General features: G+C 43.2%; 1 protein-coding gene across 2 annotated transcripts in view; it reads right to left on the reverse strand.

The window, feature by feature from the left end:
• The window catches only part of HTR4 (5-hydroxytryptamine receptor 4), a 153,983-nt gene that overhangs the window by 47,724 nt on the left and 78,824 nt on the right, over positions 1-27,435 (reverse strand). For both annotated transcript variants that reach the window (XM_057312243.1, XM_057312242.1), the window contains exons 2-6: positions 26,839-26,964; positions 25,468-25,668; positions 7,366-7,519; positions 6,441-6,482; positions 3,169-3,737 (exon numbers count right to left, since the gene is read on the reverse strand). In XM_057312243.1, the coding sequence (XP_057168226.1) occupies positions 3,169-3,737; positions 6,441-6,482; positions 7,366-7,519; positions 25,468-25,668; positions 26,839-26,964 (1,092 nt within the window). The remainder of the gene's footprint in view (positions 1-3,168; positions 3,738-6,440; positions 6,483-7,365; positions 7,520-25,467; positions 25,669-26,838; positions 26,965-27,435) is intronic.

Raw genomic sequence — 27,435 nt, forward strand, 5'->3', positions numbered from 1 at the left:
AAATTCCAAATTTTAAACATGCAGCAGAATGTTCAGGCATCATCCTATACTTCCGTGATTTACATTTTGTCCCTGTGGTTGAAATTCGCATTTATTTAGCTTGAACTCCATATTTTCAATATCAGCTGATTGGTTCTTCTTTTTTAAAGCTCTAAGTCTGCAGTTTAATATGGTGGTTCTCCCTGAGAGTGACAAAGTGTCCAGATTTAGTAACATGGTAGACGACAGTTCCATTTATGGAGATAGAGGAGACTCTGGAAGCTTGGAGTAGTGGGTGGGTGGGGTATATAAGAGAATTCTGTTTAAGGTACATTAAATGTGAGATTCCTGAGAGGCACCTATATAAGGCTGTCAAGAAAGCAAATTGGATTTTGTGGTCTGGAGTTTAGAGGACAGCTATGATCTAGAGCTATTAATTAAAGAGAGATTGATGGCACAAAAGCTGTGGGTGGTCAAATCGCATTAAGTGAGAATGCCATTTGAGAAGAGTATGAAGAACCAAGCCCTGAAGAACTCTAACATTTAGAGGCCAGAGAGAGTAGGAAGAACCCATATGATTTCACTCCTATACGGATTTCAAGAAACTAAACAAATGAGCAAAGGGAAAAAAAGAGAGAGAGGAACCACAAAACAGACACTTAACTCCAGAGAACAAACTGCTGGTTACCAGAATGGAGGTGGGGAGGAGATGGGTGAAATAGGGGATGGGGACTAAGGAGTGCACTTATGATGATGAAAAAAAATAATAATAAAATAAAATAAATAAAATGAATAAAGGGAGAGAAATCTATGAACGTGTATGGTTTTATGAATGTTTGTAGATGCATTTAAAAAAATCAGACTAGTTCTAATTGTCTCTGAGGTGAAGGGTAGGATCAACAGGATAAAAGCTGATTTTACATCGAGCCTTACATCGAAAACCGGGGATGTACTGTATGGTGACTAACATAATATAATAAAAAATCATTATTAATAAAAAAAAAAAAGCTGATTTTACTTTTGATTGCTTGGGTTTTATATATCTTGCCTGCTTACAAGATTTTTAAGAAAAACATAAATTGTTCTTAAGTGGTGCTCGTACCATTGATCTAGGGAATTAATTGTTTGCTTTATTAATTTATTCATCAAGAGTTCAAGTTCCTGTTGTACATCAGGCAACCTACTGGGCATCTGGGATGGAGCCGTGAACGAAAGAGGCAGGATTCCTGTCCTTGCAAAGCTTACACTGTAGTGGATGCAGGCTCCAAACAGTCTTCTCTGTGTTGGCTCCCCGACTCTTACCAGATTCCTCACCTCCCCCAGGAAAGTATCTCAGACCAACGTCCTGCACTTTTCATTACCCCATGCAGAACTAGGAACACTAGAGTACGGAGAGTTCACCCGCAAGCCTCCTCGGAACTACCACCTCTGTTTGTCACCCACTGCAGGCTTCCAAATGCAGCAGGGACAAAACACGGTGTCAGTAAAATAGGTCTTTTGGGCTGCCCTTGAAACCCCCAAACACCTTCTGTGACTGTTTCTATGGGAAAAAGGCCCCTCCAGTTCTAACCAACTGACTTAGCAAAGGCACCGCTACAGCAGACTCTGTAAGCAGGTGACAGCCTGGACTCAGGCAACTGCGAACTCAAACAGCGTCTAGGCCCCCACACAGAAGTTCCTGAGCACACACTTTACGGCTGGGTTCTTCCTATGACCCTCGCTTAAGGCGCAATAATCAGGAGTAGTCTTGGCGGCCCTTCCACCAGCGGGGCACTCAACCCCAGACGAGGCTTTAACTACAAGTCTGCCCACACTAGTGGCAGTAAATTGAATTCAGGCTTCCGAGCAGCCTCTGAGGCAAAGGGTTTATATTTCACGGCAAACCCTATTTTCTCTTCTTCATTTCTTACACGTGCAAATGAAAATTCCCCAATTTTCAGCTGCCAGGACAGCTGAATACTGTCATCACAAAAATTAAATGCTTGTGTCAAAGAAGGAACTGCTTTTTAGAAATTCTTGTGCATCTCGAGGCAAAGAAAAAAGTGCTGCTGACAATTTATCTTTGCTACAGGATGAATGTACTTATTTAACACATGGTTTTCATGGCTGAGAATGACTCTAGCCCAGGGGAGCCAGAAAATTCTCAGAGTTTAGAGCGAGGCATCGTGACTGCTCACTGAACATTCAGCTCCAAGTTACTCTCCCCTCCATCAACCCAGGTGACCTTGGGTACACCACTTGACCTTCCACGCGCTTTCACATTCCACTTCTTTCCATATGCTGTTCTATTTGCTAGAATGGCTTCCTGACCTCTCCTCCAAGTCTCAAATTCTTAAAAAATGCTGTCCTCTGAAGCCTTTCCTGATTTTCTCAAGCCAAATCAGCTTCTTTCCTCCTCAAATTCCCTTCCTCGGTTATCTATGCCTCCATTATACCATTTATCACGTGATATTACTGTTGCACATTTAACCTATTTATTTCATTTATCATGTTATTTTGTGGCCATCTTAGGGTATCAGGCTATATGTTATTACTACTGCTCCGACTAATCATATTAATAACATTGTTAGGAATATTATGAGTGCTTACTATGTGTCAGGCCCTAAAAGAATACATTATCTCTAGCTGTCACAAAAGCCTTATGAGATGGACATTATTACTTTTTTTTTTCACAGTTGAGTAAAATAAACCAAGACAGATTATACAAATGGCTGGTAGTGGCACTAAGAGTCAAAATAAAGTCTATTTTACCTTAAAGCCCATGCTTTTAACCGCACTGCAAAACATGACCTATAAATGATAGTAGATAATATTTACTAAGTGCTTACTAGGTGTTGGGATCTGTACTACACGCATTAGCTAATTTGATCTTCACATAAACCCTGTGATGTAGATTCCGCGATTGGGATCTCAGGTTTTTTTAAAAATGAAATTGAAGTTCAGAGTGGTTAAATGGCTTGCTCAAGGTCACAGAAATGTGGAGGCTGGATCTGAATATAGGCCAGTCTCCCCCAGAGCCTGAGTCCTTATCCGCTATTCTACTTCATGACCAGAGAGTAGAATGTTCTTTAATCTTCGTAAACACTGCACAGTTTTTCAAGAACAACCCCTCTGGAAACAAAAAACTGGAGAGGTACCCATTCTGAGTCACGCAAATACAGAAAATCTCCCAAGCCCCTAAGCACTCACCTTAGCACATGTGTGGATCCATTAATGGTTGTGGTTGAACAGGGGACAGTCTGGCCCAGGATGGAGGGTCTTCGGTAGCGCTCATCATCACAGCAGAGGATGATGAGGAAGGCACGTCTAAAAGACTTATTCAAGAAGGCGTAGAGAAAGGGGTTCAACCCAGAGTTGATGTAGCCAAGCCAGAGGAAAGCCGTCCACACCTGCCCAGGAACGGTGTAGTCTATGAATGGATCCACGATATTGGTGACAAAGAATGGAGCCCAGCAGAGGCAGAAGCAACCCATGATGATGCACAGGGTCTTGGCTGCTTTGGTCTCTGTCCTCATGCGATGAGTGCTGTGCTGGTCGGCGGGCTGGGGCCTGCCTTCTGAGGGGGCTCCTGCCCGTTGTAACATCTGGATTTGGTGGGCATGCTCCTTCGCTGTGACATAGATGCGGTAATAGGCCAGCACCATGAGGAGAAACGGGATGTAGAAGGCCACCACGGAGCAGGTGATGGCGTAGGGCTTGTTGACCATGAAGATACAGTAGGTAGAGTTAGAGTTCTGGTTGAACTTCCTTTTTTCTATCTGAGAGTTGGAGGGAGAGAAGAAATGAGGAAAGAAGGGAGAATGGGAAGGGAAAAGTGAAGAGAAAGAAGGAGACAAAGGAGGAAAATTGTGAGAAAAGAAAAAGGATGAAAAAGCAAAAGAGGAATTGGAAGGGAGAGAGAAAAGGAGGGGAACAGGGAAGGGCAGGGAAGGAACAGGGAAACACAAGAGGAAAGAGAGGAAGAAAGAGAGAAGAAGTTTTATCAGCCAAGTTCTCTTTTCCTAATAAGCCTATAGCACATAGACCCGCAAAGGTAGAAAGGAATATGATTGCGTCCCGGAGCGCAGAGGGACTGTCTCTGCACAAGGGGCTGAAGGCCCCAGGAAAGAGGAGAAATAAGATAGGGACAAAATCATCCTTCAATCTCCCTACCCAACCAAGAGCGGAGTTAGCGTCTCCTCCCTTCCCCGTCTGCCTGCACGCAATAGATCTGGTAGTAGAAGTCTTTAAACTGTGGCCTGTCTCCTTCAAGACTGTTCTTATGTCTCAGCAATTCCTATATAAAATTTAGAATTAGCTTATTAATTTCCATACAGATCTTTGGGGATTTTGATTGGAGATAGAGCAGAATGATTGAGGAAAACGGACTTCTTTGCCACAGTAAGCCTTCCATTTCACAAACATGGTCATTCTTTCCTTTGCTTAATCTCTTAAAATGTATTTCAATAACATTTTACAATTTTTTTCTGTAAATGTCTTGCACATCTTTATTCAGATGTATTCCTAAGTATTTGATTTGTTATCCTATTGCAAATGATGCCACCTTAAAGTCCTTAATCCGAATTGTTGCTGGTATGTAGAATCCGGTGAAAATTTTTTGCATGGCAATGTATCCAGCAACTTTATCAAATTTGTTATTATTATGTCATCTCTAAATTCTTATGAATTTTCTTCATAAGTACCCATATGATCTGCACATAATAAAAATTTCACTTCCGCTTTTCCAATCTTAGTCCCATTTTTCTTGCATTATTGAACTTGTTAAGACGTCCAGTGTAATCCTGAATAGAAGAGGTAATAGTGGACACCATTTCACATTCTCAGTTTTAGGAGGGGAGTTTCAATGTTTTAACTATTAAGTATGATAGTTGCTGGAAGTTTTTTATGGAAGCTTTCTTCTTTTTTTAGTTTGATGAGAATTTTTTAAAATCATGAATAGATACCGAATTTTGTTAATGAATTTTTGGCGGGAAAAAGATGATCCTGAGGGTTTTCCCTCTCTTTTATTAATATGGTGAATTACAGTGACTGTGCTACATTCCTGGAACAAATCTCACTAGCGTTAGAGACTCTGATGCACTGGTTCTCTTTTAACGATTGAAAGACTTTTCTCCCTACTATAAACTCTGTCTGCTGACAGCTCTGAGTTATCAGCCTTGTCTAGGAATAGCCCTTGGCTGAAGAGAGCTGTGTAATCCAATGACACCTCCCTGTCTGAGGTCAGCCTGCAACCAGTGTGAACATACACATGAACAAATGTATGAATAACATCTATGATACACACATACGTTATTTTATTTGTGTTATTTAGTGTCTTGTCTCATAGCGTATCATAAGATTATAATATACCTTCCTATCGAATTGACCTTTTTCTCATAATGAAATATTTCTCTTTACCTCAAACAGGGTGACTTGCCTTCAGTGTATTTTATCACTGATAATAGTACAGCTACACCAGCTTTCTTCTGATTAGTGTTTGCCTACTATATTTTCCATTATTTTATATCAACCTTACTGTCACCTTACATTTCATGGGCCTCTCTCACAAGCAGTATGTATTATGTATTGATTGGTTGATGAAAATATTGTGACCAGAACCTGCAGGGACCTAACCCTGTATTTCCCCTAGGAGCAAAGATTCAGTATTTGCTAATTCAGCGCTTGTGGCAACTTCCTAGAACCTACTTGCAGCGAATGGTGAGAATCAACTGCATTTGTATTGTGGATACATGGGTTGTGCTAGCTTCTCTCTAGGCCAGTGCAATGTGCAGATGAGTGGAAAGATACGCAATGCAATCACAGCATCATGGAGCAAATACTAGGCAAATACTAGGCTCTCTGTTCACAGAGAGCACATGCCCCATTCCCTAGCTGCACGAAGTAAATTGGGGATGCTGCTATCTCACTCTCAAAATGGACAGCAATTCTCTAAATCATTTCCCCTAGAAACTCTATATCCGAAGGTAAGAGTGTTGCACTCTTTTTAAAAGTTCTGATGCACAAAAGCTTATGCTTCCAAATGTCTTCTCCACTAGGGAGTAAGTTTAGCACAGAGATTAAGAGCATAGTCTCTGGAGTGCCTAGCTATAGTCCCTGCCAATCGGACTTCAGCTAATAACTTAACCGCTCTGATGCTCCGTTTCCCGAGGCCAATGATAGGATCTACCTCATGGCATTGTTGTGAGGCCTGAGTGAGGTTCACAGAAATGATGACTGATTGAACATGGACTCAGCGAACAGTAAGTGTTCAACATTGGTTGGCCATAATTACTACTCTACAGGTCATCGGAAACTTGAATTTCATTTCCCTTGAGAATGGTGAAACTGGAAGTTTGAAAGAAGAAGGATAGGATTCAAGAAAATATCCATACAGTCTCCCTGGTATGAATCCCCTTTTACTTCTCCACTCCTTGTCCCCAGCATTTCTTTCAGAAGCCCAAGGAACTCTTGTTCTGACATACCACATGCAAATCCTGGCCCAGCCTTGGCTTGGATATCCTTTCCTGGACAAAGAACAAGGCAAGATTAGGGGCTGGGGATGTGCTGGAAAGAAGAACAGGTAGCTGCTACTCTCATCTCGTTGGGCTGGAGTCTCTCTCGCTCGCTCCTCTCCAGTTCCCTTCCTACCTCAACACGGTCCCCACTGCAAAGTGACTGCCTGCAAACTTCCTTAGGGGATATATATCGCTACCAGTGAACCCCCACCGGAACTTCGGATCTTCATTGCAAGTTTGGCACTATCCACATAGTGTGTCAGAGCTGGAAGACTCTTGAAGATCATCTGGACAGGGGTTGGCAAACGCCTGGCAGGCATGCCATGTGCTGCTCTCCTACACCCTTGCAGGACACACTCCTCCACTGAAGACCAATGCCCCTTCTCATTGTAGTCCTTCAGGGTCAGGGACAGAACTGGGCTCAGGGTCCAGTTCTCTTGACTCCTGGCCCAGGGTTCTCTTCATTCCCTGGACGCCTCCACCCATGTGACGTGTTTTCTGCTGGTCACTGGAAGCCACGAAGTGGGATGAAGGCCTCTTGGGGCACCTCACATACCTCAGGCTCTACAGTCTGAACGCTAAGCTTTGAGTATCTGTTCTGCTATTTACTGGGCATGTTGCTTCACCTTTTTGAGCCTGACTTTTCTCATCTGGATGAGATGAGAGAAGGATGTTGTCAGGATTCTATGTAAAGTCTGAGCATACTTTCAGGCATACAGCAAACATTCCAAAAGGTTAGCTTGTATTTTTTTGTTGTTACTGTTGTCGCTCAGACCACTATCAGAATCTTTCTTAGAATAGCCACCCAACCTGATAGTGTTTGTTTATTTAGAATCCCAAGCACATAAAGTTCATCAGAGAGTAAACCAGCAGGGTCTGCACAGGTACTCACCAAATCAATTATGCCAATATTATTCCAGCCTTGCATTATAGGGAGAAAAGAGATAAACATAGGGATGACCCAGCAGCCTCCCAGCATTAATGCGATGCGCAGAGGGGTCATCTTGTTCCTATAGACCAGAGGCTGGCAGCAGATGGCATAATACCTGGAGAGAGAAGAGAAGACGTGGGTGCCACAGGGAAGGAGGAATGAGAGGGAGAAGGAGGGAAGAATGATTGAGGAGAAAGAAGAGGGGAGAAGGAGCAGAGAGGAGAAGGAGTGTAAGAAGAGGAAATACTGGGAAGGAGGAAAATCAGAGGGGGAAGTAAAGAATAAAAATAAGGAAGAAAAGAGAAAATAAGGGGGGGAAGGCAGTGAGAGTGGGTAGTAGAGGAAGGAAAGATGACACCAGAAAAGGACAGAGGAAAGAAACAAGCAATTACATAATGGGATGGGATATTGGCCCATGAGTTCTGTGGACATAAATATCAACCTTAGATCACATCTGAGAGTCACCGCTGGAGTTGGCCCCACATCCCTCTTCCTCTCCCTGTCTCTGAGAAGCTTGATACACACCTGAGGGTTTGCTGTCTCAGGCATGGTTCCAACACTTACCTTCATGCCTGGGCACTTTGGAAGCTTCTGTCCAGCCCTCTGGACCACAGCATCCAGGCATCCATGGCCTCCTTCGATAATAAAGTGAAGTCTCCCAGGCTCGGCCCTACATCTGAGCTCTGAGAACTGGATCTCAGATTTGCCCACATCCTCTTGATCACCTGGCTATCCTGAGGTGAAATCCTAAGTCAGTGTTCCAGAGATCCCATTCTTCTCCCCCCTGCATCAAACTCACCTGAGGAGGTCCATTTAAAATGCAGATTCCAAGGGATCTCCTGAATCAGAGTCTGTTGGGGAGGGAGTTTGCCATCTGACAAGTGGAAGTCATTGCTGCTGTTGGCTAAATATGTCCAGCTCCCCCTTCTGGGCCTCCTTATGGTTGGATGGGGCCAAGTGATTGGTCTGGCCAAGGAGTTGTGAACAGAGTTGACATGCACTACTTCTGGACTGGCCATTTAATTGTTTCTCTGATGCCAAGAATGTAAAATTTCAAATATTCCCTGCTCCATCAGGTCCTACCTACTGGTAGAGACCACCTCGCCCTCCTTTTATTAGGGTCTGCTCTCCCTCATAGGACTCACTGCTTACCAGTGTTTGAGTCCATGTTCTGTCAGTGTACCAGCTTCCTTCTTTCCTCCAGAGAGAGAGGCAACCTGCTCCACTCAGTGATCTGGTCTCTAACTCCCAGACTGCTCCTTGCACGTTAGTCCAGTCTTGGAGATCAGCACCTTCAGGCCCAGGCAGGTCAGAGAATTTGACAAGAGGCAAAATACTCCAGTGGGTCTATCAGCTATTTGTCTTTGAAGTGTCAAAGAGTAAGTGCAAACAGAAAGCCTGGGGGATAAGTCTATTCTTTAAGATTTTGTACCATTTAATGATGAGACACCCCCTTATATTCCTCATTTTATGCAATTCACTTTAATTTTTCCCACCTCTTCTTTTCTTTTCTTAATTCAAAGCATAACTAACATAACAATGGGTATATTCTTTGAAGAGGTGGTGGTAGGACGAGTTGGGAGAGAGGGTGGAATAAGGAGGGCCTCCTCAGTGTTGGAACATGAGAAGTGGGTGCCTCAGGAGCTGAGAGGGGAGAATTATACTTTTCCCTCCAAGGTGTTCAGGGAGCAGCTGACCATACCACGCCAGGAGGCTTCCTGTGGCCAGCAACACAGCGGGTGGCTGACCTGGATCAGAGTACAAGGAACAACAGACCAAAGAATGGGAGAAAGGCTCACTTGGGAGCTCACTCTATCTATAAAACTGACATGGTAGCAAAATATAAGTAAAGATAATGCAGTAAAAGAATCATGTTTAGCTGGAATTCCCTCCATGATTTTGACTTATAAGAAAGGCAAATCATATCAGACTGACAAATTTTTCTGAATGGCTGTATTAAAAATCATCAGAGATTTATTGCGAATACAGAATTAATCATGAATTTGGAGTATATGAAAGTATTTTTTCCCCAAATTGTCCTCCCTTCCTCCTTTCCTGCTGGAGGGTCTAGATTAGACATTTGGTGTTATCCATTTAGCATCGTTTTCCTTTCCTTTGGTAATAGCATCCCAAAGCCCTTGGGAATTGTCTCTTCTCTGTTGCTTTCGTGTTGTTTGGAGAGATAGTGACCCAATCAGACCTTCTCCTGGGACTCTGAATGCCATGTGGAGTGATGCAAAGATGGGGAAGTGAGTGGAGGTCCCTTGATACAGCAGCCTCCTAGGGGGGCTGGGAGTAGGTCCTGCTCCTTGGATCACTGGGCAACCATGCTCTTGCCTCTTTAGGTCTTCTTGTGTTAGCTCTTCCTTCAATTAAGTAAGTCACCACGTATCTTTCCAATAAATTCCTTTTTTGCGTAAGCTAGTGTCACAGATTGAGTTGTGCCCTCTCTCCCTTTCCTAACAGATATGTTGAAGTCCTAACCTTCAGTCCCTTGGAATATGACCTTATTTGGGTATAGAGTCTTCACAGAGGTAATAAAATAAAAATAAGGCTGTTAGTGTGGGCCTTGATCCAATATGGCTGATGTCCTTAGAAAAAGGGAAATTTGGACATAGATTCAGAAATGCTCAGAGACTGAGGTTTGGAATGATGCTTCTGCAGGCCAAGGAACACCAAAGACTGCCAGCAAACCACCAGCAAACACCAAAGACTGTCAGCAAACCACTGCCAGCAAACCTCGGCTAAGAAGAGCCGAGGAAAAAATCCCTCCCCTACAGGTTTCAGAGGGAGTGTGGCTCTGCTGACACCTTGACTTCAGACTTCTAGCTTCCAGAACTGTGAGACAATACATTTCCTGTTCCAAGCCCCTAGTTTGTGGTACTCATTATGACAGCTCCAGGAAACTAACAAAGTTGGCTAAAGTCAGTCTCTTGCCAACAAAGTTTCCTGCCTCAGTAAAAATGATTTTGAATGTCAGACATATCCTTCATAGATACTTTGCTCTAGGTAAGAATCTCTTTGTTTGAGTCAATATACTTCCTGATGATAGCTCAAAGTTATAACATCCCTTCACTACCATCCCAAAGAAGGCAATCGAGGGCTAAGTGAAGAACGGATGTTGCCCTATCTTTGCTGTATAATGTATGATTTTTGAGGCTTGGAACAGATGTTAAGTGAAGACAAGATTTCGGGAATTTTGGTTGGATCTCCAATGTTACAGAAATCCAAAAGTTCAAAAGACAAGGCAAAATTAAGTATCTTGTGGAATAAAAGGTAAGTTTGAGGAAGCAGGATATTCTAGCTGCAGAGTCTTTAAACTTCCATATGTGGATAGAGATATTTAGAGGATCATACAGATGTTTAGACAACAGAATTTACAGAAGAAGACTTTAGAATATATATTTATATTAGTGCTCAGAATATTTTTGTGAAAGTCTTTCTTTCTAAGTCTTGCTTGGCCAGGGTGATTGCCTGATTCCCACGGCATGATGAATATCCTTGTTGCACAACAAAATATCTTCATGTTCGAAGTGGGTGGGAGAATGGGCAAAATAGGTGAAGAAGATTACGGGATACAAACTTCCAATTATAAAAAAAATAAGTCATGGGGATGTAAAGTATAGCCTAGGGAATATGGTCAATAATATTGCAATAACCATGTATGGTGACCAATAGGGGCACCTGCGTGGCTCAGTCGTTAAGCGTCTGCCTTCAGCTCAGGGAGTGATCCCAGCGTTCTGGGATCGAGCCCCACATCAGGCTCCTCCGCTGGGAGTCTGCTTCTTCCTCTCCCACTCCCCCTGCTTGTGTTCCCTCTCTCCCTGGCTGTCTCTCTCTGTGTCAAATAAATAAATAAAATCTTTAAAAAAAAATAACCACGTATGGTGACCAATGGCAACTAGACTTATTGTGATCATTTCATAAACTATGTAAGTGTCAAATCACTATGTTGTACATCTGAAAGTAATATAACATCATATGTCAACTATACTTCAATAAAAAAGAGTTAATTAGATTTAATATTTTTAAAAAAATGATCTCTCCATGGTCCAATGTTCTCACTTTATTTGCATTACCCTAGGTTACTAGGAGCTACTGCAACAGAGAAGTAAATAGTGGTGGCACATTTCCTTTTGAAGTACAACTTCAAGGGGGATACTGTGGATGTCATACACATTTTACCAATCTTTCCCCATTTGACCTATGCAGTCAGTACGCTGGACGACGGATGCCCGAAAGAAAGTTGCTTGGACAGCTCATTCCCTAGGAGCTCAGGGGGGGAATCCACCTGTGGTCTTCTGCACAGACAGCTGTAGAAAGTTACTCTTGCATGATGTGGGGAGGTTGGGTAAGCCTGAGAAAAGTCCTTCATATCCTACTTTAAAAATAAGCAATCAGTAAAAGGAAAAAAAAAATTATTTTTATTTGAACTGGATTGCCTAAGTTGCAAGTGATATGTAAGGATGAATAAGAAAAATGCCAAATTGTGTCTAGGTATCTGTTTGACTTGTATCTTCCCCTCGACAGCATATTCAGCCTGATGCTGTCTTAAGATTGACATATTTGATTTTCAAGTGGCATGTAGTAGAAAATATGAGGTTTTTATTTGGAGCTCAGATCACAGAGGCCACTTGACTGATGGGTTCAAGATTCTTACTGAGGCTTTGACACCCTTGAGGCAGCTGCCCTGAATAAGCCACATCATATCCTTTTATCTTTCCTGATAACTTTTTAATCTTTGCTTTCTAGCAATGAATCGAGAAAAATAAACATCCTCTTGAAGTCTGCATTCAAGAACCTAAATTAAGTAGGTGAAAATAAACATCACTGAATAAAATGATTAATAAAACTTGAGTCCGAGTGTTAACTAACTAATGGAGTTTCCTTGAAATTTTTAACCTTTGTCTATGGATCAAGGACCAGACAGAAATCTGATAACTTGACTGTTACCTTTTGTGGTTGCTATTTAATTCCTATATTTGAATTATATTACCCCTGCAAGTAACAAAATTATTTACCCTATCGTGAACTGCCCCCAAAACACATATAAAATACCACTAGGCAGAAGTAGCTTAATTTGCAAGCTCTTTGGAGATCAGGCAAAGTGCTTTGGCTGACTGAACGGTTACTATACAATTACTTACCAAGGGCTCTCCCTGTATTATCTCATTTAGTCCTCAAAACTACTCCTGAGACAGGAACTATAAAGGCACCCACTTCGTAGATGAGGAAACAAACACACAGCTGTGTCAGGCTGTGCCCACGGCGAGAGCGGAGCCGGGATCTGGTCCAGGCAGTTGGAGACAAGGACCAGAACATCAACTCATCACTATCACTTCACTCTGCCACCTTCCCCATGTCCTCAAGGGATTATTCTAGTTCTTGAAAAGCCACTTTAGAAACAATCAAAACACTGAATCTCAGAACTTGGAGGATCTTCAGAATCCTGAAATCCCCAAATCCTCTTTAAAATGAAGTGTATCCAGGCCTGTCTGAATGCACGAAGGCCTGGGAATTCACCACAGCCCACTGCACTACTTCCTAAACTTAAGAATATCCTGAAGTTAAGAAAGTTCCTGCCACAATTGCTTCTCTGTGACCTCCAGCTTTACCCTCTGGCTCCATTAAACATTTCTATCTCGAATTCTTTTTCTACATAATGGTCCTACAGACATCTAAAGAGAGCTTTTACATTTTTCTGAAGTCTTAGTTTCTGTAGGAAACATATACCCAGTTGGATTCGAACCAGGTTGATTTTGCTCACCAACGGGTACTTGCCAATGTCTGGAGACATCTGTTGTTGTCACAACTGGGAAGGGTGATGCTACTGGCAACCAGTGGGTAGAGGTCAGAGATGCTACATGTCTCACAATGGACAAGACAGCCCCACACTCCCCAACAAAGAATCATCTAATTTACAATGTCCACAGTGGTAGGTTAAGAACGCTTGGTTTGGAGGAGGTGATATGCACCAATAGTGGGGTTCCATGTCCTCTGCATATGCTACGGTGTGCCATTACCTCCTAAGTGTGGCTGTCACAATGACAGCACAAGACTCCACTGCATTCTCTACAGACCAGAGAAGACTAGAACATCGCCTTCCACCCTGCTCACGGTAACTTAATACAGCCTGGGAGACAGCCAGCAGTACAAGACACCTGCACTCCCTCAAAGAGCTAAGATCTACTACAGGAGGTGAGCAAAGTCCACCTCGCCTGATTTATAAGTTCCAGAAATGTTTGGCTCATTTACCACTATATCCCCAATGCTTTGTACAATGCTAGATAGAGGGGATGCTCACAGAATGGGTTGAATAAATAATAAACCCTTAGTCACTACCATTTAAAATAAATTCCATTACAATGTGGGACCAAGTTTTGGGGATGTAAAGGTCATAGTTAGTAGAGGGGTGGAAAGGTTTTCTCCAATAAGTGTCTTTTAAGGTGGACACCAGAGCCTCGGTAAGGATGGTAGAGGAGAACATGTAATCCATGTACTGTAAACAGTATGGACAAAGTCCAGAAGACAGAAATCCTGTATGTAAAATAAATCCATAAATCTATATCCACATAGCCACATAGCCATATAAACATAAAAAGACTACAAGTTAGGTGGACCACAAAGTGTTTGTAAGGAAGTAGAAAAAAATACGTTTAAAAAGGCCAGCTGAAGGGCAGTGGTTCTCAAATTGTAGCATGCACCAGAACCACCTGGAGCGTTTGCTCAAACACAGGCCGCTGGAAAACCTGGAATGGGGCCCAAGAATTCACATTTCTGATATGTTCCTGGGTGACGCTGCTGCCGGTGGTTTGGGGACTCTGAGAACCACTGTCTCAGAGTTTTTGCATGTTATGTCAGGATGAGTCACCAAAAGATTTTTGAACTGGAAAACATCCATTGCGATCAACACTGCCATGCGCTCTGCTGAAGAAGATGAATTACAACAAATTCAAGATAAAGGATTGTGGGTTCGCAAGCGAGGTGGACAGTGTTCATCACGGAAAGCAGTTTTGTCTCATCTTTGGAATAGATTTAGCTACAAGATCTGTTCTCTAGACTTCCTTTGGACAAGTCCCATTCCTCTTTAATTAGAAAACTTTCACAAAGTGGTTAAATGAATGCTCAATCCAGATGGCCAGGATTAACTAAGATGTGGCATGGGTTTTTGCAAAGAAACGTCTTATGCAAAAACATTTCAAACTATTGCTTATAAAACTCCATTAAAACCCCCGTTGATAGACCAGCCACTAGCTTCCCCAACTGCAGCCATGTGTAAATGTGTGATCAAATTGCTTTTAAATATCTCTGGGGACACAATTTACTTTGACAACTCTTAGAAGATAGTCATGTATTTTAAGCTCCATGCTAATCTCTTCCCCACTCGTCCTGCAATTAAGGAAAATTCTTCCTCCTCACTTCCTGCCATCCAACCACAGGGAAAGCAGAAGGAGCAAGGAGAGTAACTTGGAACCTTAGATTCTCAGAATTAGAGAAGATTTTAGTAGTCAACTTTATGTCTTGATCTGGGTATCAAGTCTCCCTGTCTTCCCCATTCATCAGCTCTGTGGTTTCAGGATTAGTTATGGGACCTCTTCATGATGCAGTTTCCTCATGTGTAACGTGGGAATCATTACGTCCACCTCCCTGAATGATGGTGAGAACCGATGAAATAATGTTTTTAAAATAGAAAGTTCGTGGCACATAAAAATTAGTAAATAATAGTTATTATTTTTACCTCTATTCCTTCTGATCTTTTATGTAGATATCTAAGCATATAAGTATATATATATATATGTAAGAATTCATATATATATGTAAGAATTCATATATATATATGTAAGAATTCACATATATATATATATACTATATATATATATACACATATATATATATATAAATTCAAATAGATTCAAATACATTTTGGAATCAGGGGCTCTAAATTATTTAACAAATAAAATGGAATTCACCTGGTTCAACATCTTTCCTAGTACTCAGTTATAAGAAAAAAATGGTGAGTGAGTTGGTCCCTAAAGGTGAATGGAATAATAACACACTGCTGTTTAAGCCATTAAGTTTTGGGGCAGATGTTATATAGATAACCACAATAAGTAAACAAGTAATATATAGTCTGGGGTAACTGTGGGGTTCACTGGCTGGATAGCAGTCCTCCCTCCAGGAGGGGGATCTAGCCACATTTTGTGGCAGAGCTCTGGAAAAAGAGATTTATCTTTCTGCTTGTAGTAACTGGTTTTGTAATATTCTGGTTCCCCTTTGAAGAGATGGAGAAGCAGTAGCAGCTTCGAGAAAAGCTAAAGGGCTTTCCTTATGCTCCCCGAGGGTCTTGGCAAGCAGCCAGTCACCTAGAGGATCAATGAAGAAGACATCAGCAGGGCTATCCATCAGGAGCCCAGGACATGAAGGGGGGCCGAGAATGTAGCCAAGAGCAGAGGTAGAACTTGGGTTCCAGGAAGAAAAAGTTGTGGGGGCAGGGGACAGGGAGAGATGCCTTTCCATCAGAGATCTGAAGGGCATCCGACTGAGCCTCTGCAGGAGCCACAATCCCACGTGCACTCTGCAGATTTAATGCTTATTATGCTTCTCTCTGTTAAATATTCATCTGTACCTTTGAGATCAGAAAACTTGCAAGAAAGGGAGTATCAGCTATCTAGGAAGGGGTCTCCTTGAGTTATTATAGACTAAAGAAAAGGGATAATCTGCCAAAACTGTCATCTAAAAACATCGTGGCAGGGCTTACTGGACACACACAAAGGTGTCCAAGGTATACGTTAGGACATGTATGAACTGATCGAGCTGCCAGCAGACACTGGATGACTGCCCCATCTACCCTTCCAGACTCAGCTCAAGGGTCCTATCACCTTGAAAGTTCTTTGTGTTCCCCTCCAAAAAAAAAAAAAAAAAAGAAAGAAAGAAAAGAAAAACACTAGGAGAGTACTCTTTCTGGATTGGTTCCCCATCTCTGTCCTGTTTTTTCACAGTAGTTTGCATATGCCCGTGACACAGCACCTCTCCAGTTGCACCGTAATTGTCTGTTCTCTCTGCTACAACCACCATTATTCCTACTATACGTGCCACCCACTCACTGAGGGCACACTATGTGGCAGGAGGTGTATTCTACATTGTATCTAATTCCTATAGCAACTCTGCAAGGGAGCTCTCATTAGCTACACTTTTCCCCCTTTACTTTTCTTTTTTTGGGGGGGGGGTTGGAAGGGGAAGAGGGAGAAGAGCACAGAGCCTGGTAGGAGCCTCAATATCACGACCCTGAGATCATGATCTGAGCCAAAATCAAGAACAACCCAGGCACCCTTCATTATCCACATTTTAAATACGAGGAAACTGAACCCCAGAGAGTTCAATCCACTTGCCTAATATCATACGGCCAGGATACAGTAAAACTGGGACTTAAACCCGTATCTGCCGAAGTCCATGCTCTGGTAATGCTGGTAAATAAAGGGGCCAGTTTAGATCAAAGCAACCCTATTTAAGAAGAAGAAGGAGAATATGCAGCCCGCCCAAAAGCTTTTTGAGCTTAGGACACAGGGAAAAAATTTAAATATACTTAAATAATTTAAAGATACATACCTGATAGATAAGATAATATACAGGAATAATAGCTAAAAACCTACTGCAACAATCAAGAAATGGGACTGGGAAAAGGAGTGAAGAGGAAGAAGATGGACTGGAAAGATATTTACGAAAACACATCTACAATTTGGCATCCCCCTGGTCATGACGGATAAGTCAAAGATGACCTCAAAGAACTGCATGTAAATGACTAAAAGATGACTAAGAGACGCACCTTTGATGTACAAAGTAGTAGCGGGCATTAGTTTATGATGGAAATTTCCACTTTGGGCACACTGGAATTAAGAAGACAGACAGAAGCTTAAGGCAAGATGCTGAAGAGGCAGGTAGAGATGGGACCCGAGTCCAGCACGGGACAAGACTGCAGGAGAGATGAGAGCGTGGTGCAGGTGAAGCCACTAAATGGGTGAGCTCTCTGAAGGAAAAGGGAGAGATGCCCAGTGCTGGCAGGCTGAGGGGCTAACCTTGAAGAACTGAGTGTCATTCAACAGAAAGAAAAAAAAACAGCTACCAGTGCCTGGGAAGGCACCCACAACAACCAGTAGAAATTTGCATTTGGAAGGGAAAACAATAATGGAACGATACTGTGGCTAACATTTACTGAATGCTTACTATGCACCATGCACAGATTCGTGTTCTCGGCAGGCACTCAGTTATTTATTCTTCATAAACTCCCAAGAGATGGTACTATTATTAATATAATGTTACAACTGAGAAGATAAAACCCAGAAAATTTAGGTAACTTCTCAAGATTACACAACTAATAACTGCTGAAGGAGGGGCTGAATCCAGGCAGCCTAGCACCCCAGGCCTCTTCCTTAACTACTTGTTACATTGCATGTTCTAGAAGGGTAGAAAAATGAACACCAAAGTCTGCCCAAGCAACCACAAGTCGCATCTCAGAGCATCAGCTAAATGTGCCTGGAGCAGCTACAGGGGACCGATTGGAAGAGCACAGGGACAGGTGAGTTGAAGGCTGACTCTCAAGGAGCTTCTAGTCCAGGGTGAGAAGGACATAAACCAATGATTAAGATAAGTAATAACTGATATTTAACATTCTCTGGGCACTCAGAGGAGGAAGAAACAACAAATCTTTGGAAGCCTGGCCAGTTGGTAGAGAAGGTGACACAACTTGTCTGAATATTGAAAGGTGAATGTTCATCAGGAAAAGAAAAGGAACGCAAGACACAGGTAGCAACACGTGGCTCTGAGGAAACATATCATGCCCAGGATATGAGAACAGATCACTCATGGGTGGGAGCTGAGGTAGGAAAAACAAACTGAGGACATGCTGGGAAAAGCGCTGAAAGACAAGGTAAGAATTTAGTCTATAGTTTATAAGGTGTCACTGAGAAACCTCTGGGACTTTGCACATGCTGTTTTCTGGAATCTTCTTTCCCCTTGCCTCCTCTTCTTCCCCTTTACCTACTGACATCTGCATATTCCACAGATCCCAGCCTCACCGTTACTTCCTCCCAGAGCTTCCCCTGCTGTGGAGGCCAAGTGCTCCTTGATTTCAATGGCCACCATTTTACCATAATTCCTTATTTACTACCTGTATGCCCCACTAGACTAAAAGCTCTGTGATTCAGAGCTTTTTCTGGTTGTTCGCCACTGCACGTCCACAGCTCCGCTCAGCTCTTAGCAATTAGTAAGTGCTCCAATACATATTTGATGCAATGAATATAAAAATAAGAGTTCATATCCTCTAGCATGAGATTCACTCAACAAATATTACAATTATGTACAAAACATGAAGCAGGCCTCAAAGAGTATGTGAGAAGGGGAAACATAATATGTTTCCTTGCAGAAACACATTTCAATCCCATTGGGAAGACAAATGTAACTGTGTGACACAAGTTCACAATGACAGACACTTTTCACATATACGTTACAAAACTGAGCGGTGCCGCAGGGAGATCATTAAGAAGTGCAGACACGTTTATCTCTAGCATAGGATGAAATATGCAACCTTTGAGTCAGAATCATATGTTTAACAAGTAAACCTGTTTTAAAAGAAAATCTGCGACTGAGACATGGTTGGAAGAGTTTTTGCAGATAAAACACATCACGTTCTAGGGCTGCCAAGGAAAGGGTGGCAATTTGGTATCAATGACGAAACCTTGCAATGCCGTAGAGAAGGGTATACTGAGTGAAGTGAAACATTTTAAAGGGGATTGCATTTGGTGCCAAATACAGGACAAAGTACAGCAGTGATGAGGGACAGGGGATCAAAATGGTTAAAAGTCTAAAAAGTTTGGCCTATGAAGCCAGTGGAAGGATCTAGGGATGTTTGGCCTAAAACAAGAAGAGGTAGGAATAGCAAACCTTTGTCTTGTTGTGGAGGCTCGAGATAGCCATAAAGATATCTGCACGTCCCTCAGCCACCCTAAAAGTAGCTGATGTCTGCTGTTCTTGTCTGCCCAACATCCTTCTTCCAGAGGCAACTGCTGTTCTCCCATGCCATACGCTGTCATGGCACCTCACCTCTGTCCAGCAACCACGATGTGTCATCCCTCCATGGTGACTGGTCAAGACAAAAGTGACTCAAGCAAAGGTAGACAAAGTTTTTCCACGAGAAAGAGTATCTAGGTTTCTTCTCCGGTGGACTCATGAGTTAAGGATGGCTTAAGACCCATTTTTCTTTTTTTTTTTTTAATGTTTTTTTATTACATTATGTTAGTCACCATACAGTACATCCCTGGTTTCTGATGCAAGGTTCAATGATTCATTAGTTGTGTATAACACCCAGTGCACCATGCAATACGTGCCCTCCTTACTACCCATCACCAGTCTATCCCATTCCCCCACCCCCCTCCCCTCTGAAGCCCTCAGTTTGTTTCTCAAGACCCATTTTTCTAACCCCAGCCTGAGACTGACTCCAATAAGAACACAGCATAGGGACAGAAAGATCAGATATAAAGAGAGGAACACAGAGAAATGTACAGAGACAGAGAGAGAGACGGACAGAAAGAGAAGGAAGAGGCAGAGGAAGAAGAAAAGGCAGAGACAAGAAGGAGAGGGAGACAGAGACCGAGGGAGAGAGCGAGCCTAGATGGCATTGTTTAAACCATGCCGAGAGCCATGTCTGCAGCCAGGCTTTTTAGCTAACTGAACCAACCAATTTATTTTCTGTCACACGCTGCTGAAAAAGATCTTGCTAATACATCATCTGAGAAGCAAGTTGGTCAAAACACTACATTCAGGAAATTCATTGGGATATATACAGGGAAAGCCCTTTTCTAAGGCTTATTTTGAACATATATCCATTTGTGTAAACTAAAAATACATTCACTGAAGTTTGCTTCTTGCACATAAAGTGACCGGAACTGGCAGGGAGTTACTATTTCCGGTGGTCACCTCTAAGGTTTGCAGCTGTGGAGGGGCAAAGGGGAATGAAGACCTTTTTAGGTTCTACTTGTAAACTGATGGCATTTTTTTTTTTTTACAATGCTCAGGTATTACTCTCATGCTTGTTAAAAACTGTGATGATTAGGGGCGCCTGGGTGGCACAGCGGTTAGGCGTCTGCTTTCGGCTCGAGGCGTGATCCCGGCGTTACAGGATCGAGCCCCACGTCAGGCTCCTCCACTATGAGCCTGCTTCTTCCTCTCCCACTCCCCCTGCTTGTGTTCCCTCTCTCGCTGGCTGTCTCTATCTCTGTCAAATAAATAAATAAAATCTTAAAAAAAAAAAAACTGTGATGATTAGAGGAGAGGCTGCTGCAGTGGGTCAGGTGGAAGGTCATGACCTGGGGCTGGACCAAGGAAGATGGATGGGAGGGTCAGGGGCAGGAAGAGTGTGCTGACCCTAGGAGATGGTGAGGGCTCCCACCGGGGGTGAATCCAGGGCATCCTGTGAGAAAGCAGAGGGGACATGGCCAGAAAGATGTCTGTGCTCTCTGCCTTGCTCAGCCCTCAGACGGAACTCGTAGGCTAATGTCAAAATGTTCTCAGTGACTTGAGAATGTGCTGGTCTAAGGAGCACTTTCAGCCAAAGGCTGTCATGGATATTCCTACGTTCAAGAAGTGTCAACATCTAGCCAAGGGAAAACTGAAGTTTCAAACTTATATTTTAGAAGTTAGTGATGTCTCCCAACCCCAATCCAACGGATTGTCCAGGCTTGCTAGGACCGCTCCCAACTGCCCCCACATATAACGGTCTGGTGCAATTTCATTCATAATCAATCCTTCTCTCTCTTTCTGTCTCTGCCTATCTCACACTCACTCATGTATGCCTAGATACAAACATCTCTATATTTATTTTACAAAAGTGGAATTATTCTGAACATTAAAATCTGACACTTGTTCTTTTGTTTTTTTCCAAATAACACACCACTTAGATATCTTTCTAGGACAATGCACCTAACTATTTCTCGTGGTTTTTAGTGGCTGCATTAAAGCAGTACTCTGTGACAAGACACTTGGTTGGTTTTCATTCACCACAGAACCTTAGATTCAAAATAATCAACTGTACTATAATGCTTTTAATGCAGTTTTCGGTCTCCCATGGCCCATACTATGTGATGCATGTAGTTTAATTATGCTTTGGAAATGATTTTTAACAAGGCAATAAACTTTCATTAATAGGATTCAATTCTCAAAGCGCCAGGAAGCACAGTGGATGGAGCACTGCAGTCGGGGAAAAGCATTTTATAATATTAATGGAGTCCTACATCTTGCTTTGATCCAGAGGTCTGCCATCCGGGCGGAATTAAGAATCTCAGTGAGTGCTCTTGCCTGGGGAGCACTACCCTAGATCAGTTGTCCCCACAGACTCATGGTAGCTCCCGAGAGGAAGACAAAACATCTTGTCAGGAATCACATGATGAGCCGTGGCAGCTCACGTCACTGACACACTCGCTCTGTGCTCTGGCCCAGCCCAGCCCAGCCCCACTGTCAGGCGGGGAGGGACACAGCAAAGCAGAAGCTAGATGATAAATAAAAGCACACTCTTCCAGGCTAAGGTGCTGTGTTGTCATGTTCAGGTGGACCTTCCATCCCAATGAGGATATCACCGTAGGGACAGGAGATGCTAGGGACAACTGGCAAATTTCCCAGGCTCCCTGAGGAAAGCAAACCAAATGAAACCATCTGACTCCATCTTATTTATGGTATCAGAGGTTTTGATGTCCACTGTCAGAGAAGGAAATGGAACTAGTGGTGGCACAGAAAGAGAATTTTTGAGAGAATTCCCTCAAAAAGGGAGTGTACTGAACACTCCATTTGTTGCACAGCGTTTACCAAATACCTAAATCAGTATTTATGTAATTACTGGTTAATTGTTAATTTCCCCATTAAAAAGGTAAATTCCATGAGGGCGGGACCCTGTCCTTATTCATATCTTCGCACTTTCTCCCATCAGGAGAGATATTCCACATATGAGTGGGATATAAGAAACAAAACAAATGAACAAACAAACAAACAAAAGAGGCAAAAAAACCCAGACTCTTAAATACAGAGAACAAACATGGAGTTGCCAGAGGGAAGTGGGGGGGGATGGGTGAAATAGATAAAGAAGAATAAGAAGTACAAACTTCCAGTTACAAAATGAACAAATCACAGAGATGAAAAGTACGGCATAGGGAATACAGTCAATAAAATTGTAACAACGTTGTACGGTGACAGATGGTCCCTACACTTATCGCGGCAAGCATTAAGTAATATATAGAATTGTCGAAGCACTGTGTGTACACCTGAAAGTAATATAACACGGCATGTTAATCATACTTCAATAAAAAGACTATAAATGGAAAAAAATGTTAAAGAATCGATTTAAATCGCAATTGTACTAAATTTTATGAAGCAGAATTGGTTTGATGGGGTCAGAGACAGCTTCTGGAAAGAGGAAAGGATTGAGCTAAAATCTGAAAGACAAGCAGGAGAGGAGGGGGCAAAGGAGCCTTCCAGGCAGAGGGAGGAGCTAAGGTCCTGGGATGGCTGAGCACAGAGCACTGGAGAGAGAAAGAAGGCCACGACAGCTTGCAGCCGAGGGAGTGAGGCTGGCGAAGGGCATCAAGTGAGGCTGGGGACACAGACAGGAGACAGATGGCACAACACCCTACAGGCCAAGGAGTCTGGTCCTGTCCTCAGTACGATGACAGCCATTGAAGGGTTTCAGGCAAAGGAGCAAGATCAGAGTTGCATGGTTGGCTCTGGCAATGAGACCTTGTAAGGGACGAGCAGATTGGAGGAGGATAAAGTAGATGTGGGGAGAAAAATTAGGAGGTTGCAGAGGTGGCTTATGCAAGAGATGACATTAGTTTGGACCAGGATAATAAAGATGGAGAGTTGGCTCTGTTTAGGAAGGAAAATCAGTAGGACTTACTGTTGAAATGCAGGGGGTAAGGAAAGACCACAGTAAGAATAACTACCTGATTTCTGGATAATGCATCTGCTTAGAGAAGCTAGTCACTGAGGAGGTCCAAGTTCCATAAGAAGGATCATGAGGTGCATGGATAGTTGTGGAAAACTGAAATTAACATCCACTAGCACTGGCGTACGGTGCCTACACCAGACCAATGCTATGCCTTCAATGGACTATCTAACTTAATCCTAACTGCAATCCTATAAAATAGATGCTATTGCCCCCATTTTTAGAGATGAGAAACCTGAGCTCGGAAAAGCTTAGTAACTTACCACCAATCTCAGAGCTAAACATTGGCAGAGCTGGGATTTGAACCCAAATCTCTTCCGTTCTAAAGCAGATGGTTCCTAAGGACCAGCCCATCCTGCTTCATGACAGCTCCCACCTACTCTGGGCAAATGTCATGATTTCGAAAGAACCTGAGAGTTAATCTGGAACTCTGAAGCCAAATCCCCCTAGGGAACCCTCAGTCCTTCCTCCAGGACAGCTCAGAGTAAATTTTCCACATCAGGAAGACGATTCTACACGTCCCCCCATTCTTCACTCCCTATTCAGCTCATTTTCTTCCCCTTGCTATTGCTCAAAACTGAAGGTTACCTCCAGTTGCCATGACCCCCTCAACTTTGTCTTCTCCAAGTTCCTGTAATACTTTCAGTCTTGGCACTCATTTTTGGGCAATAATCACATGCAGGCTACCCTGCAAGATTTCCGTGCGTTTTCTACTCCCTGACATTTGATTTCTTCTCATGCGAACTTTCATTCAGTATATAATGACTGTCTTCAAGTCTTTCATGCACTGAAGTCAGATTGTTGTAAATAAGCTAATAAACACACATTTCAAACTATGACATGCTATGGGTCCGGCTGCCAACCAACAGCTCAGTTTTACCCATGTCACTATCTGTGGCTATAGAGTCTCATTCTACGTGCATTTCACTTCAGCACATTCAACTACGTGTTCTTGGTAGAACAAGAGAAAGAACGAGCACAATGTAAACAGAGCCAGCCATTACGCCTGCCGTTCCAATCAGGAAGCCCCTGTCCCATGGGACAGATGAATCCGCTGTTCCTGCAGCTGGTTTCAAGCCCTCAGGACCTTCCCCAGTGTGAGTAACTCTCTGGACAGACTCTGATTTTCATGTTTAAAGACACATATTTTAGAAACAACACAATCTCTAATTTTAGTCAACTGCTTTTCCTATCCCACAATTAAAGAAACAGTGACCTGTCCCTAGACCGGGGGAAAAACTGGGTCTATTGGACTCTTCCAGAGACAGGAAAAGTTTGTCTCCGCTCATTCTGATAACATGTGACTTGCACACCGCACTTTCTTTTGGGAAGTACCCCCTAAGATATGAATACCGTGATGGCGGCTTATGATCCGATAATCATAGGACCTTTAAATTGCATTCTGCTTTTACTACTGAATACAAACGAGCAGGAACTGGAAAATAAAAAGTCCCAATACAACTGATAAATGTACATCTCAAACAAATAAGGCGAAGATGGAAATCATTAGGTCTTCTGAAGTGAAATGTGAAGAAAAAGAACAAAATTCTGCAAAAGAATTACCCCGCATCCCTCAGACAAGCAATTACTGGAGATTTTATAATTAACTTTCTGGAGAAGATTCTCCAAGTTGCCTGCACATAAAATCATGACACGGACACATTATTCGGGAGGAGGTCATGTGTAAACATCAGACTATCATTCTGGACCAGCCCTTCTACCTACGGGACAGGTGTTTTAATTCTTACTCCCTCAGAGTTTTGTTCATGCCGTCGGTATAAAATCTAGAGCTCTACAGGACATCTGATTGCCGCTACCTGTCACGGTCCCGACTGTGAGCTCCCAGCAGGCAGGTTCTAAGCCTTACAAACCTCTGTGTCTACAGGACCTCAGAGAGGGCCTTACTAAAAAAGAGCCCTCTGCAGAGACTGGAAAGTGGGGGAACCAGTGAGTAACCAGATCTATCCCTCTGAGATTCACCGCTTCTAACGAACTAGGGAAGAAAGAAAGGCGTGGCCCAACAGCCATCAGGTCCTTGTCCCCAGCATGGAGTTCCGCGGTGCACATTTCTCTGTCCTTACCTATCCAGAGAAATGCAGCACAGGTGAAAAATCGATGCCGTCGTGAGCAGGACGTCTAGAGATGTCCGGACGAGGCAAAACATCTCCCCGTAAATCCAGATGTCCTGAACCAGCTCGATGGCGCCAAAGGGCATCACCAGCACCGAAACCAGCAGATCCACAAAGGCGAGAGATACAATGAAATAATTGGTTTTTATCTTCCTGTGAGTGAAAACGCAGAAGGGAGAAGGCAGGGGGAGGGACAAAGGAAAGAAAAGTCAAGTGCGCAATGCATTCTGTGAGATTCCCTTTCCCTTCTGTCACACGGTGGCGTGCACGGTCCAGCCACGCCTGACTTCTCCATACCCCCTGGCAGCCTAATCCCTCCCATCTTCTTCCCCGAGGCCACATGGGCCTGCTTTGAGCCCCCATGCGTGGAACCCCTCCTGGGGGCCTAACGAGGAGGAGGCTGCTGTCTCTCCCCACCTGCCCTTCCCTTCAGGCCTTGGTTTATTCTCAGGGGACCCTCCCAAGGGGCCCTCCTCACAAATAGTGTCAAATTCCGCTGTTTCCTCTCTGAGACTGACTACTGTGTGCCTCACATTTGTGACACTGGTCAGAATTGTGCTTTCACACTTTCTTTGCATCATCCCTGGATTCTTGCACGCCTTGCTTAGAGAGGAAGGCCACAGATCAGGCAGCACTGGATCTTTTATGCCCCTTTATGGCCTGGTGGCTCTTGATCCAGGCTGAACCCTCGAATCACCTGGTGGATTTTTATAAATATTAATGCCCATGTCTCTCCCCAGATCAATGAGTTCAGAGACTTTGGGTGATTAACCCACCTACCCACCCCCCAGGGTTTCAGATAAAATAGAGGACTCCTAGTTAAATTTCAATTTCAAATAAACAACGAATAACTATTTAGCATAAGTATGTTCCAAATACTACATGGGACATACTTATACTACACATTAGCAATTTTCAAAAGGTCTTCAGGTGATTTTAACTGCAGCTGGGTTGAGACTCATGAAGTGGAAAGAGAAGAGGACACAGGTTTAAATCCTAGATCAGTCACTGGGCAACCACCCCTTCTCTGAACCACTGATTAAGAGGGGAGGTTAGATTAGATATGCCCTCAACCTATTATCAAACCCGCCCCCCAAAAACCCGAAGTTAAACACAAGAAAAAAGACGGGACAGAGATGCGCGTAAGGGCTTAATGTTAGTCATGGGGACTCATGTGTGATCTTTTCCCTGCTCTATTTCACAACCTCATTTCCCTTTCATGATTACAAATTATAATGGAATTCATAGTTCAGACCCCAACTGTCCAGGGAGAGCCTGGAACTCTACCCCGGTTTCCTACCGAGGTCTCCTCCTGCTACTCACCTGAGCTGCCTGTCCCTGCACACAGCCGCCATCACCAGCAGGTTCCCCAAGATGGCCGTTAGGATAACCGCTGAGAGAAACGCGAGCAACACGGCCTTCTCCACTGACCCAAAACCCTCCTTGGAACTGGAAGACACACACGCACACACACGCACACACACACACACAGAATTAAAGGAAACTCTGAGACACAGGAAAGAAAATTAATTTTTTCCCTCATATATCTTTAGGAAGGTAACTTCAGCATCAGCAGCTGTAGTGCACATTTATTGTGCACCCAGTGTATGCCAATGTCTGTACCTGTCACTTTACCTGTTATCCTAGTTAACTCCCACATAATGAGCAGGAGGCTCAGAGAGGGGAGTTAACTACCCTGAAACTGCAGTTATTCTCCATCAGAGAGCTTGTGACTCTCCTTCAGAGCCCTTACCTCAGCTCGTGCTCAGAAATGTATTTGGTGGATTCCTGTTCTGTGCCCTCCCCAGCTAGAATGTAAGTTCCACGAGGCAGAGACCGTGTCTGTTTTATCCACTGATGCATTCAATTTCAATGCATCACTCAAATTTGTCGGATGAAGGAAAGATGGCGTTGGATGAA

The sequence above is a fragment of the Ursus arctos genome, unplaced genomic scaffold, assembly GCF_023065955.2.
Source record: "Ursus arctos isolate Adak ecotype North America unplaced genomic scaffold, UrsArc2.0 scaffold_15, whole genome shotgun sequence".
Lineage (NCBI taxonomy): Eukaryota > Metazoa > Chordata > Mammalia > Carnivora > Ursidae > Ursus > Ursus arctos.